The sequence below is a fragment of the Nicotiana tomentosiformis genome, chromosome 2, assembly GCF_000390325.3.
Source record: "Nicotiana tomentosiformis chromosome 2, ASM39032v3, whole genome shotgun sequence".
NCBI classification, from domain to species: Eukaryota; Viridiplantae; Streptophyta; class Magnoliopsida; order Solanales; family Solanaceae; genus Nicotiana; species Nicotiana tomentosiformis.
The window spans coordinates 58,444,008-58,456,948 of NC_090813.1; the positions used below are offsets into that span (position 1 = coordinate 58,444,008).

Sequence of the window (12,941 nt, forward strand, 5' to 3'; positions counted from 1 at the left end):
ATGGCGGATCAGATAATGAAAAGGCCGCTTGGTATTATTGATGATGTTCTAGTCTGGGTCGACAAGTTTATTTTGCCTGCTAATTTTGTGATTCTCGACTGCGAAGTAGACTATGAGGTGCCTATAATAATAGAGAGACCTTTCCTAACAACAGGGAAGGCATTGGTTGATGTGGAAGCAGGGGAGCTCACCTTCCGAGTGGGCGATGAAAAAGTTATATTCCACGTGTGCAAATCAATTAGGCAACCAAATAGCAATGAAGTTTGCTCTTTTGTGGATCTTCTGACAGAGGTGATAGTTGATGACACGAGTGCCATGATCAATGTGGAAGACCCTTTGGAAGTTGTGTTGTTAAACCATGAGGATGATGAAAAGGAAGGCTTGGTTGAATGTGCAAATGCATTGCAAGGAATGTGATCCTACTCACATGGGGCCCGTAAACTTTCCTTGGACTTGGAAAACTGGAAGACTCCACCAACAAAGCCCTCAATCGAGGAGCCACTAACATTGGAGTTGAAGTCTTTGCCTTCACACCTCAGGTATGAATTTTAGGCCCTTCTTCCATATTACCTGTTATTCTTTCTGCTTGCCTAACTAACGTGCAGGTAGACTCCACCCTTGCGGTGCTTCAAAGAAGGAAAAAGGCAATTGGATGGACTTTGGCTGACATTCGGGGTATAAACCCCGCCTTTTGCATGCACAAAATTATACTAGAGGATGATGCCAAACCCTCCGTGGAACATCAAAGGAGGTTGAACTAGGCTATGCAAGAGGACTTCAAGAAGGAAATTATCAAATGGCTTGATGCAGGGGTTGTATGCCCTATTTCGGATAGTTCATGGACTTCACCGGTACAATGTGGTGCCGAAGAAGGGGGGTATGACTGTGGTCACAAATGAGAAAAATGAGTTGTTCCCCACTCGTACTGTCATCAGATTGAGGGTATGTATGGACTACAGAAAGCTGAACAAAGTGACCCGCAAAGACCACTTCCCATTGCCCTTTCTTGATCAAATATTGGACAGACTTGCCGGGCGTGCCTACTATTACTTTTTGGATGGATACTCAGGGTACAACCATATTCTCATTGCACCGGAAGACCAAAAGAAAACCACCTTCACATGTCCGTATGGCACATTTTCATTCTTACGGATGTCGTTTGGTTTGTGTAATGCACTGGCAACCTTTTAGCGGTATATGATGGCAATATTTACGGATATGATAGAGGACTTCCTCGAAGTATTCATGGATGATTTTAGTGTTGTGGGGGGGCTCATTTGAAGAATTCTTGGATAATCTTGACAAAGTGTTGGTCCGATGTGAAGAGACCAGCCTAATGCTTAATTGGGAAAAATGTCATTTTATGGTCGAGGAGGGCATTGTCCTCGGCCATAAGATCTCAAAGAACGGTATTGAAGTGGACAAAGTGAAGATTGAAATTATTTCAAAACTCCCTCCTCTTACTTCCGTCAAGGGAGTTAGGAGCTTTCTTGGGCACGCGAGGTTCTACCGAAAGTTTATCAAGGATTTCTTAAAAGTGGTGAACCCCTTGTGCAAGCTGCTAGAAAAGGATGCAAAGTTTATGTTCGATGAAGATTGCATGAAAGCTTTTGAGCTTCTCAAGTATAAATTGACCACCACTCCCATCATTACCGCACCCAACTGGAGCTTACCATTTGAGCTCATGTGTGATGCTAGTGACATTGCGGTAGGAGCGGTTTTGGGGCAAAGGGTCAACAAGATATTTCATCCAGTCTATTATGCAAGCAAAATGATGAATGACGCCTAAGTCAATTATACAGTGACCGATAAAGCGTTATTAGCCATTGTCTTCGCTATGGAAAAGTTCAGGCCATATCTCATGGGTGCCAAAGTGATTGTGCACACCGATCACATTGCACTCCGTTACTTGATGACCAAAAAGGACTCGAAGGCTAGGTTGATGAGTTAGGTTCTTCTGCTTCAAGAGTTTAACTTTGAAATCATTGATAGAAAAGGAAGTGATAATCAAGTGGCGGACCACTTGTCCCGCTTAGAAGAGGAGGGGAGCCCCATGATGGCCTCAAAATTAATGATTTGTTCCCGGATGAACAACTCATCTCCATGTCTTTGAATGGTATGCCTTGGTTCGCCGATGTGGCTAACTTTCTTGTGACCGACATTGTCCCGAGTGAGCTCTCTTCTAACCAAAGGAAGAAGCTTAAACGGGACAGCTTGGATTATTATTGGGACGAGCCCTATCTTTTCAAGAATTGTAATGAAGGTGTGATCCAGAGATGTGTCCTAGAAGAGGAGCAAATGAATATTATTGATGCTTGCCATTCCTCGCCCTACGGTGGTTATCATGGTGGGGCGGGAACTTTTTCAAAGGTCCTTAGCTGTGGATTTTATTGGCCTGCCCTGTATAAAGATGCAAGTTAGCTTGTTAAGAGGTGTGATGAATGCCAAAGAGATGGTGGAATTTCCAAGAAGGATGAAATGCCTCTCACCACTATTCTTGAGATCGATATTTTTGACGTGTGGGGCATAGACTTCATGGGGCCATTTGTGAGTTCCTGTGGTAACACTTACATTCCGGTTGCTGTTGATTATGTTTCCAAGTGGGTTGAAGTTGTAGCTTTGCCCAACAATGAGGCACAGAGTGTGGTGGCGTTCTTAAAGAAAAATATCTTCACAAGGTTTGGCACTCCTAGGGCGATCATCAGTGATGGGCTTCTCATTTATGCAACAAGGCCTTCGACACTTTACTCTCCAAGTATTGTGTCAATCATAAGGTGTCAACCCCTTATCATCTCCAAGCTAGTGGACAAGTTGAGGTCTCCAACAGGGAGATAAAGAGCATATTATCAAAAACTGTCAATGCAAATCGGACGTATTGGTCAAGGAAATTTGACGATGCTTTGTGGGCTTATAGAACTTCGTACAAGACCCCAATTGGTATGTCTCCATACCGGTTGGTATTTGGGAAAGCATGCCATATTTCGTTTGAGTTAGAGCACAAGGCCATGTGGGCGCTCAAGAAGTTAAACCTTGAATGAGATGTAGCAGCCAATCTCCGGGTAAAGCAACTCAATGAACTTGATGAATTTTGGTTTCATGCCTATTCCAGATCGTCCTTGTATAAGGACAAGATGAAGTACTTACATGACAAATATGCCCGAAACAAAGAATTCAAGGAGGGTGACTTGGTTCTTCTATTCAACTCTCGGTTACGACTATTTTCGGAAAATCTCAAGTCAAAATAGAGTGGCCCTTTTGAAGTAGTGCATGTAACTCCGTTTGGTGCTCTTGATTTGAAAAACAAAAATGTTGAAATCTTTAGTGTTAATGGGCACCGAGTGAAGCACTACCTCGGCAAGTTTGATGACAGCCACGTGGTGGCCTTGATCAATTTCACATGATGATGGTAACATGCATCGTGCCGCGACGTTAAATCAGGCATTTCTTGGGAGGCAACCCATGTGGCATTTTCTTTTTCTTTTCTTTCTTTTTGATTTTCTTCTTAGATTAGGCATTGTTTTGGACTAACTAGTTGTGAAGTTTGTGTAGGAATTGGTTGTGCAGTACAGGACTTTGACGGAGAAAAATATGACTAAGTGTGGGAATTTCGCGGACCGCGCTCAAAATTTTGCGGTCCGCGTTAGCATTTTGCGGTGGCACATTTTATCCGCGGACGCGTACTTGAAGAGCCAAAAATATCAACTCTCTGAAGTTGAGTTCGCGTCCATGTTCATAATTTGGCGGACCGTGGTAACATTCGCGGCCGCGCCCAGTTTTCCGCGGACCGCGCCCAAGATTTTGCAGCAGCTCTTCGAAAGGTAAAAAGCGCAGACCGCGTTAGAATTGTGCAGACCGTGCTAAGGTTAGTCGGTGGGTTCCTATTGGTTTGATATAAATAGAAAGTCCTTAGGACTTTTACACTTTTCGAACCTCAAACTTTCACCACATTAGAGCATTGTTCATCTTCCTTTTCTTTGACTGGCAATCTCATTTCATATCAATCAAGAATCCATTTTCCTCTACAATTTCACAACTGGTATGCTCAAATCTTTGCATTGATTTTATCTCTTTCTTTTCTTTTCTTCTAGTTTTAATTTTTTTTTTTAGTTAGGGTTTAATACATGCCACAATCTCAAAATCATGTTTAATTGATGCTTAAATTCATGTGGGTAATTGTTTTACATGCCTAATGGGGGATATTGTTATTAACTATGCATGTTAATTGCATTAATTTTAGCACTTAGTGAAAACCCTAGGTTTCAAATGTGCCAGTGCCCGTTTTGTTTGAATTCCGCGGACCGCGGTCCATTTTACGCGGTCCTCGTTCTTTACATTATGAGAGCTCAGTATGGTTGCATGTTCGTGGATGCGGTGATTTTTCCGCGGTCCGCATTTGAACTTACGCGGCCGCGTCCAAAATTCGCCGTCCGCGCTCATGAGTTTCAGAGAGTTTGGAAATTGCTTCTGCAGCCGCGCCCATTTTTACGCGGTCCGCGTTTGATCTTTCGCGGCCGCGTCCCAAATTTCGCGGTTCGCGGAAGACCATGATCAGAGAGTTGGTAGTCTAAGTCCAACCTCCTCGTGGCCGCGCCCATTTTTACGCGGTCCGCGATGGCCCTTACGCGCCCGCTCCCATTTTTTTGCGGTCCACGGTGCACTATTTTGGGAAGCATTGTTTCATTTCATCTGCATTTATTTAAGGATTCATTGAACCACAATACTAATGATCTTTCACTAATTGTGTGTGCAGATAATGGTGCGATCTCGTATGGTCCCAACAAATCAAAAGGGAGGGGAGAATCCTCTCGAGGCTGAGGTAAAGGGAAGCAGACTGCACCCTTAGCACCTCAGAAGATTATTAGCAAAAGGCCCCATCTGTGAGACCTCAGGCTGACTCCTCGAACACTAGTGAATACCTCCCTTCCTGGGAGATTTCCGAGGGAGAATCTGCACAATAACCCGAGGCTCAATCTCAACCTTTCCATCTCGTCAATCAACCCACCTCCTCATCTGAGTCATCTGATGGTTCAGAAGGAGGTAGTGAGACTTCAGCACCATCTCCCCCACCTGCTGCAACTCCGGCCTCAACAGTTGTTCCTATTGTAATTGATGATGAATAAGAGGTTCCGGATGACGGGAAAGGAGGTGAAACCCATGAGGGGGGGTTAATTAGATCAAGGAAGCCGGCAGTGTGGCAAGATAGGTTTGTGAGTAAGAAGGCCTACCACAAATTTCGGGAATGGTGGCCACAAAGGTCGCTCACCCTTGAGAGACATTTCATAGAAAGAGACCTTCTCCCTCACAACCCGAATGTGAAGAGACAATTTGATGAAAAAGTGGGGTGGAAATTCTTCACTAGCAAGTTGCCGGAAGCAAATGAGTACCTAGTCAAGGAATTCTACGCCATTGTTGCCCACATCAAAAAGGGTACCTATGTGACTAAGGTACGAAATAAGAAGACCTGGTTCGATGGCAAAACTTTGAATACATATGCTAGGTTTGATGATGTAGACGCTGCTTTATACATACAGAAGTTGGTATTAGATGAAGCAACCCGTCCATGGGTAGCAGAGGTGATAGCCATACCAGGGACAACATCGGCCTGGCTTACACCGGGAGTCTCAATTGCCTGAAACATCCTTAGCTTTGAAGCCAAAGGGTGGTGCACCTTCGTCTGCAGCCGCCTTGATCCGTGCTAGCATGACAGTGACATTCCACTCTCTCGGGCGATCCTCATAGCGTCCATCATAGCGGGGCACCTAATAAAATTGGGGAACCTCATGGTCCAGAACATATCTAAGGCAATCGGGAAGGAAGAAAGGTCCTACCCTTACCCCAATTTCATCACTATGTACCTAGAGGAACAAAGGGTTGAGGGGAGACACTTTGACACGAAGGTGAAGCCGAAAAGGCCCTTCTCATGGTACAACCTTTAGGGAGCAGACAACCCGAAGTACAAAGGCAAAGCCACTACCTCCACTGGCCAGTCTGAAGAGCCAAGGGTAGTGGCCACTGGTTCCAAGCCTTCCACAGCGGAGGGTTCTTCGGCTGCTATGCCACCTCCCTCATCCGGGCCATCTGTCACAGCCCCATTATTTGTGCCCTCATCTTCCGCATATCCTCAGACTTCACCGCGGGTCTCTCAGATGCTATCCAGCATCAATTACTAGTTGTAGGCAGCTACATCAAAGTTGTCTATCTTATCCAGTGCAGTCACAGCACAAGCAGCCCCAGCACAGCTTCAGGTACCTCCATCAGTGAAGGATTCATTGAAGGAGCTTCTGGACAACCAGAAGAAGCTCCTGGACAACCAAAAGGAAATCCCGGAGACATTATATACTCATGGGAAGGTGATCAAGGAGTTGGGCAAGCAGGTCAAAAAGATGAAGAAGACTCAAGCTTCAAAAGAGTCAGTGGAGCTGCTGAAGACGGAGGTATAGAAGTTCACTTCTACCGGAGATATTCCACTGGACCTGCTTATGGAGGAGACTGCCCCTACAACACCGACAGCACAGGCATCAGACCAGGAGGCTGACAGAGAGCCGGTGAAAGGATTTGTGGTGACCTAGTCAGAGGACCTGGAGATACAGTTGGAGGACCCGGAGGGAGTTGATGATCCTATGCAGTCCGAGGTCCCCACTAGTGAGCCTGACCCTATGCAGACAGAGACCACATAAGGAGTTGTCTTCACTCTTTATCCCTTCCCTAATCTTATTTTTGCTTTTAGCATTGAGAAAAATGCTATCTTTTATTTGGGGGGTGGTCTTATTTTGATTTGATAATTATGATACTATTTTCCTTTATTTTTACTTATCGTTATTTTCACTTTCGTTATTTTTTACTTTTGGTATGTATATAACTTTACCATTCCATGTATATATTCATCTCCATTTTGTATATATTCGGTTCACTCCATTATTGTACATATTCATTTTACTTTCCGTAGTTTACTTTATACTTCTTTTGTATTTTTCCTTAATAGCTTAGCTTCTCATTTCCTTTAGTAGCTTCTTTTTGAGTTTTTAGCTTCTTTTCATATTTTTTGCGTGATGAATAAGCCTTTGGTTTTCTTAATGCCACTGTTCTTTCCAAAGGTGCATATTGTGTGAACCGGGTGGCTCTTCCCAACGATGGATGGCGTGGCAACCTTCTTAAGGGATTGAGTCTGTTTTTCTTTTTGCTATGATATGTAGTAGTAATGAATAAAAGTGTCTCAAGCAGGCTTCACTTCGTACTAACACATTTACCTTCGACCTCATGGCTAGAAACAAGTTGATTGACAAAGAATAGCTCTAGTTGTGACCTTTAGACTCTTGAGTTGACTAAAACTATCATCAAGTGGTTTCTTTGAGCCATCTGTGATCTTCAATCTTAGCTAGGGTTGTTATGGGCCCTCGACTCTGTTCTCTTTAACAATCTATTAGCTTGAGAAAGAGGTGAGGTATTGAATTGCAAGTCCAAGTCCCGTGCCAATAAGTCTAGACTTTGCCCTGAATGTTTGTCTAGGCGAAATTCTAAGTGTAGCTCCACTTGAGAAGTGATTGTAGGCTATCCTTGGTCCCATTTGAACTGTGAAAGCTTCTGTAGCCTACCAATATGATATCCCTAGTCAACCCCTTTGAGCCTAAGACTTTTTCATTCAATAGCCACATTACAAGCCTTCATCCGTTTTATAATGACCCTCTCTTGGCACCCAATCTTTCCTTAGCATTCATGATGAGCAATTAGCAAAAACATAATTTTGGGAGAGAGATGAGGAATTTCAAAGTGATGAAAGGTACAAAGAACAAAAAGAATTGATGAAAAGGAAAGGCAAAGAAAAGGATGAAGAGTTAAAAGAAAAGGCATGGAATGATGAGAAGGGCATGGAATGATGAGAAGGGCATGGAATAATTAGCAATTCAAAGAAAACAATTTTGAAAAGCATGGAATGATGAGAAAAGGAGAAAAATGATTGTCATGAACAAGAAAGAGTGACAATGTGTCTCTCTAGTTCCCCTAAGGAAGAAGAAAATGACTCAAAGAGTCAAGAAAGTATGAACCGAAATGAGAAAATGGAGTGCTCAAGGAAAGATGAAACCATCATAGTTCATTATATCCTACCTTGATCCAAAAAGCCTTCATTACATCCCGCCAAAGCCCTATAGGATTTCAAGTTGGGTGAGCTTACATTAGTGGTGATTTACATAAGGGGAAAGCTTATGGTACTTAGAGCCGAACTTGTGGCATTCTTTTGAGAGTGATGAGCGCACTTCTTTACAATCCTTGTTTTGAGTGTCACATTCTATAAAGTGAGATTTTCTAATGGAGAGTAGAGGAGGAGAAAATTGGGATCCACAATGACCTAAGTGAGAGAGCAAGCTTCTTTGATGAATTAAGTCAACTCTTGATACTTTTGTGTCACATTAGAACTATGGAACTCAAAAAGTCATAGCATGATGTTGTTAATAATGCATTTGTGTTGAGGGTAATTGTTAGTCCCAATTGATGCTTGATGAAGTCACCTTAGGACTGTTGAAATTTTCATTTATTTTTCTTGTGGAGGTGAGAATTACCTTGTTTGCTTGAGGACAAGCAAAAACTTAAGTTTGTGGGAGTTGATAAGTAGGGATTTTAGCCTATTATTTACTCTCTTTTACTTAGGTTTTGGGCCAAAAGTGCGTGAAGGTATTCCCGGAAACTAACTTAATGTGCTTGCTTGCAGGGTTTTGTTCGAAATAAGCCAAAGAAGCCATAACCAACTCATAAAGGAGTCAAACTTGAACAAAAACCAAGTCTTGACCAATACTGTGGAATACAGACCGTATAAAAAAAGGCGACGCGAAATTATCATCGTTGAGGCGGCCATTATTCCGCGGACCGCGAAATAGAGATTCAGAGAGGTTGTTTTGAGCACTAAAATTGAGCGCTGAGAGTGGCAGAAAGACACGCCCGCGAAGTGACTGGCGCGGCTGCGGTTGGAATTTAGCGGACAACGTTTGTCGAGGTTCAGAGACTTTGCAAGATGGGCATAAATGAAGAAGGGGGTTCGCGTCCAAATTACGCGGCCGCGAAGGAATCTCACGCGGACGCGGTGAACATTACGCAGTCTGCGAAACGAAGATCTACCCAGGCCCAGCTATGAAGAAACGCGGACCGCGCTCACTATTACGTGGCCGCGAAAGCCCAAGCGCGGACGCGATCAGAATTACGCGTCCGCGAAACCTCCGTAGGGGCATTTTTGTCCGAATTTTTCAGCCTTGTATAAATAGATCCTTTTATCAATTTTAGGGAAAGTTCTTTTTAGCAGATCACGTGAACGGCTGGTTTTTCCCCTTTTGGACAATTTTAGAGTAGATTTACCTTCAAACTTTAGATTTTCATCTTGTACTTTAATATTATGGCTTATATTTCATCTTTATCTTTGCTTTTTGTTGTTTATGAGTAGCTAGACCCCATAGCTAGGGTTGTGACCCAACCCTAGTGTGGGTATCTAATGGGTCTTAAATTTTAGGGCTTAATTGTTTATGGGTTAGTGATATTTAGCCTAATTCATGCTAAAATTATATAATTAGTGGTTGCAAACACTGACTCATGCCTTTATGACTTAGGCTCTTCTTGAGAAAGAGGGACTAAGTCTAGGAAAATTAGGCTAACAAGGAATTGGGATGAACTCAAAAGATTGATAGCCCCAATTAAAGAGTTAAACCTAGAGATAGTAATACCCGATTTGAGCCAATTTTACTTGTATTGTATGAACTCCTATTTGGGCTTGAGAAAGCCAAATCGGGCAAAGTCACTCAAACTACCGAAAGGTATAGAGTGAGCACTTATGTGTGATGGTTATATTACGACCCCAATCCTAACAAGCTTGTCCTAGATTCTTGATATCCATTAGATACTCACCTAGACGGAAGTCACTTCCCTAGTGCCTTTTAACACTTGAAAACTTTCACAAAAAATATTGTACTTAGCTTACACTCAGCATACAATAGTATAAAATTAGAATAGAAAATCAATCACAACAATGTTTAGAAGTGCAATTAGGAACAACACGCACATCTATATTAGCTAGATACCCAACTCCAAGCCAAATTAACTCCCTGTGGAAATCGATCCCAACCTCGTTGGGTAAAACTGCATCGACCATCCTCGCTACTCTATAGTGGTGTAGGTTTGGCATCGATCATATGGGCTTTTCAGGAGCCTTCTGACTAAAACGTTCTTGGGTTGAGCTTGATACAAACCTTGTGCTATCAAACTGAGGTGCATTAGTCGAGGCCCGTGCCCGGGACGAGCCTGCATGACCACAAGAAGAGGCACGTGTGGTTCGTCTTTTCTTTGAGGGTGTCATAGTAGCTACAAAACAAATACCACTATCAGTACAAGGCCAGATGTGTGAACCAATAGCTGTTATTCAGACTTCACCCGCACAATTAGTCATAAATTACATTCACGAACTCACTGTGGCATTTAAACAAACACTTGATGTGCAAATTCACCCCAAATTCCCCAAACACCCAATTATACCTCAATTCCACCACAATCTTAACAATGTCTAATCCAACCCAACAAGATGAAATTCCACTATCCTCACATACCAACAAGTATACTTAATAATACAAAGCAAAGAAAAGAACACCAATGACTTCTATTACCATACAATTAAAAGAGAAGAAGAAAAGAAAACAAATTGGAAAAAGTAAAAAAATAAAAATTAAAGGAAAAGGAAAATAGAAGCCATGGCACTTACCTGAAGAAGCTTGTGAAGAATAGAGATTGGGGAGTGATTGAGTAGGGAAGAAGAGGAAAGGGAGGTAGGTTTTTGCTTTTGAAATTGGGGAAAAGGGAGGGTTTTGAGCGTGTGTTTGTTATGAGAGAGAAAAGTTTGTTTTGTTTTTATTCAGATTTTAGGGGATGAATAGGAGGGGGGGGGGGGGGTTATTAGTAAGGGAGAAGAAGAAAAAAAAATTAACTAATGAAATAACCTAAAAATGGAGCCCAGTGCGCGGTCAGTGCGCGGCCGCGCACGTGGGGCAGTGGAGGTCGACAAATGCGCGGTCCATGCACGGTCAGTGCACGACCGCGCATGTGAAACAGTAGGGGTCCAAAAGTGCGTGACCTGTGCACGGTCAGTGCGCGGCCACACACGTTTGTCCTTCGAAATTTCTCCCTTTTAGCCACTTTTTACCTATCTCCGGATGGATTTCTTTACCCCGAGTCCTTCTGTCGCGCACAATTTCATCCCTGCAGACTAATAAACTTGTCAATACTTTCACCGTTAAAAATCAAATATTAAAAATAATAACAAAGAAAAAATATTGGGTTACCTCCCAAGAAGAGCCTGATTTAACGTCGCGGCACGACGCATGCTTTCATGATTGTACTTCGCTTACATATTGGGGCTCTTCCAAAGACATCACAACTTTCTCCCATTTTTCTTCAACCATTCCAAGGTAGTGTTTCAACCTTTTCCCATTCACTTTAAACCTATTCGTTCCATCTTCGGACTTAATTTCTACTGATCCACTTGAGAACTCTTGCACAACTCTAAATGGTCCTGACCATCTAGATTTCAGCTTACCCCGGAAACAATCTTAATCTCGAGTTGTATAACAACACTAGATCTTCGGGTTTGAAGTTCCGATCTAGAATGTGCTTATCATGCATCATCTTTAACCTTTTTTTGTACAATCTTGCATTCTCGAATGCATGGAACTGGAATTCCTCGAGCTCATGTAGCTCTGTGACTCTACTTGTGCCTACGGTTTCCATATCCAAGTTCAACTGCCACAGTGCCCATAAGGCTTTATGCTCAAGCTCCACCGGAAGATGGCATGTTTTTCCAAACACCAACTTATTTGGAGACATACCAATTGGAGTTTTAAATGTTGTGCGGTACGCCCATAATGCATCATCCAACTTCTTTGGCCAATCAGTCCTTGTCGCATTCACCATTTTGGTTAGGATACTTTTGATTTCCCTGTTGGACACTTTCACTTGCCCGCTTATTTGTGGGTGGTAAGGTGTGGCAACCTTATGGTTAACTCCATACTTTTCTAATATCCTTGTGAATTCTCTATTGCAAAAATGGGTACCACCATCACTGATTATAGCTCTCGGAGTGCCAAAACGTGTGAAAATATTTTTCTTTAGAAAGCCTGTCACTCATTTGGCATCATTTGTTGGAAGGGCCATAACTTCAACCCATTTGGAGACATATTCAACTGCTACCAATATGTACTTGTTACCATACGAGATGACAAATGGTCCCATACAATCAATCCCCCACATGTCAAATACTTCCACCTCTTGAATTGTAGTCATCGGCATCTCGTCACGGCGAGATATGTTGCATGTCCTTTCGTACTCATCACAACTTTTCACCCAAGCATGGGCATCCTTGAATAAAGTCGGCCAATACAAACCCGACTCCAACACCTTCGCCGTTGTCCGAATTCCTTCAAAGTGCCCACCATATGGTGAAGCATGGCAAGCCTGAAAAACAGAAGATTGATCTTTCTCGGGGATACACCTCTGAATCATGTTATCTACACATATTTTATAAAGTAAAGGTTCATCCCAATAATAAGACCGACAACCGCGAAAGAACTTTTTCTTATGAATCGAAAAAAGTTCATAAGGTACAATACCGATTGCCAAATAATTAGCAATATCAGCATACCATGGCGTCTCCTTCATTGCCACTGCTAGTAATTATTCATCCGGGAATGTCTCAGTTATATCTTCAACCTGTACTTTCTTTTCAGCTCCCTCCAACCTTAAAAGGTGGTCTGCCACTTGGTTATCTGTCCCTTTCCTATCGCGGATCTCCAAATCGAATTCTTGTAGCAACAGAACCTAACGGATCAAGCGTGGCTTTGACTCCTTCTTTGCTATCAAGTACCTAAGTGTTACATGGTTAGTATAAATAATCACTTTTGAACCAATCAAATAAGACC

At 42.7% G+C, this 12,941-nt stretch overlaps 2 protein-coding genes across 2 annotated transcripts; one reads left to right on the forward strand and one right to left on the reverse strand.

Moving 5' to 3' along the window:
• On the forward strand, positions 1 to 417 carry LOC138904864 (uncharacterized). The gene has a single exon (XM_070193364.1). It carries the CDS (start codon positions 1 to 3, stop codon positions 415 to 417), a length of 417 nt encoding a protein of 138 aa, XP_070049465.1.
• A 10,937-nt stretch (positions 418 to 11,354) lies between these two features.
• LOC138904865 (uncharacterized) lies at positions 11,355 to 11,937 on the reverse strand. The gene is made up of 2 exons (XM_070193365.1): positions 11,660 to 11,937; positions 11,355 to 11,547 (listed from the first exon to the last, which is right to left on the reverse strand). The coding sequence occupies exons 1-2, from the start codon at positions 11,935 to 11,937 to the stop codon at positions 11,355 to 11,357; spliced, it is 471 nt and encodes a 156-aa protein (XP_070049466.1).
• Between the last annotated feature and the right edge of the window lie 1,004 nt (positions 11,938 to 12,941).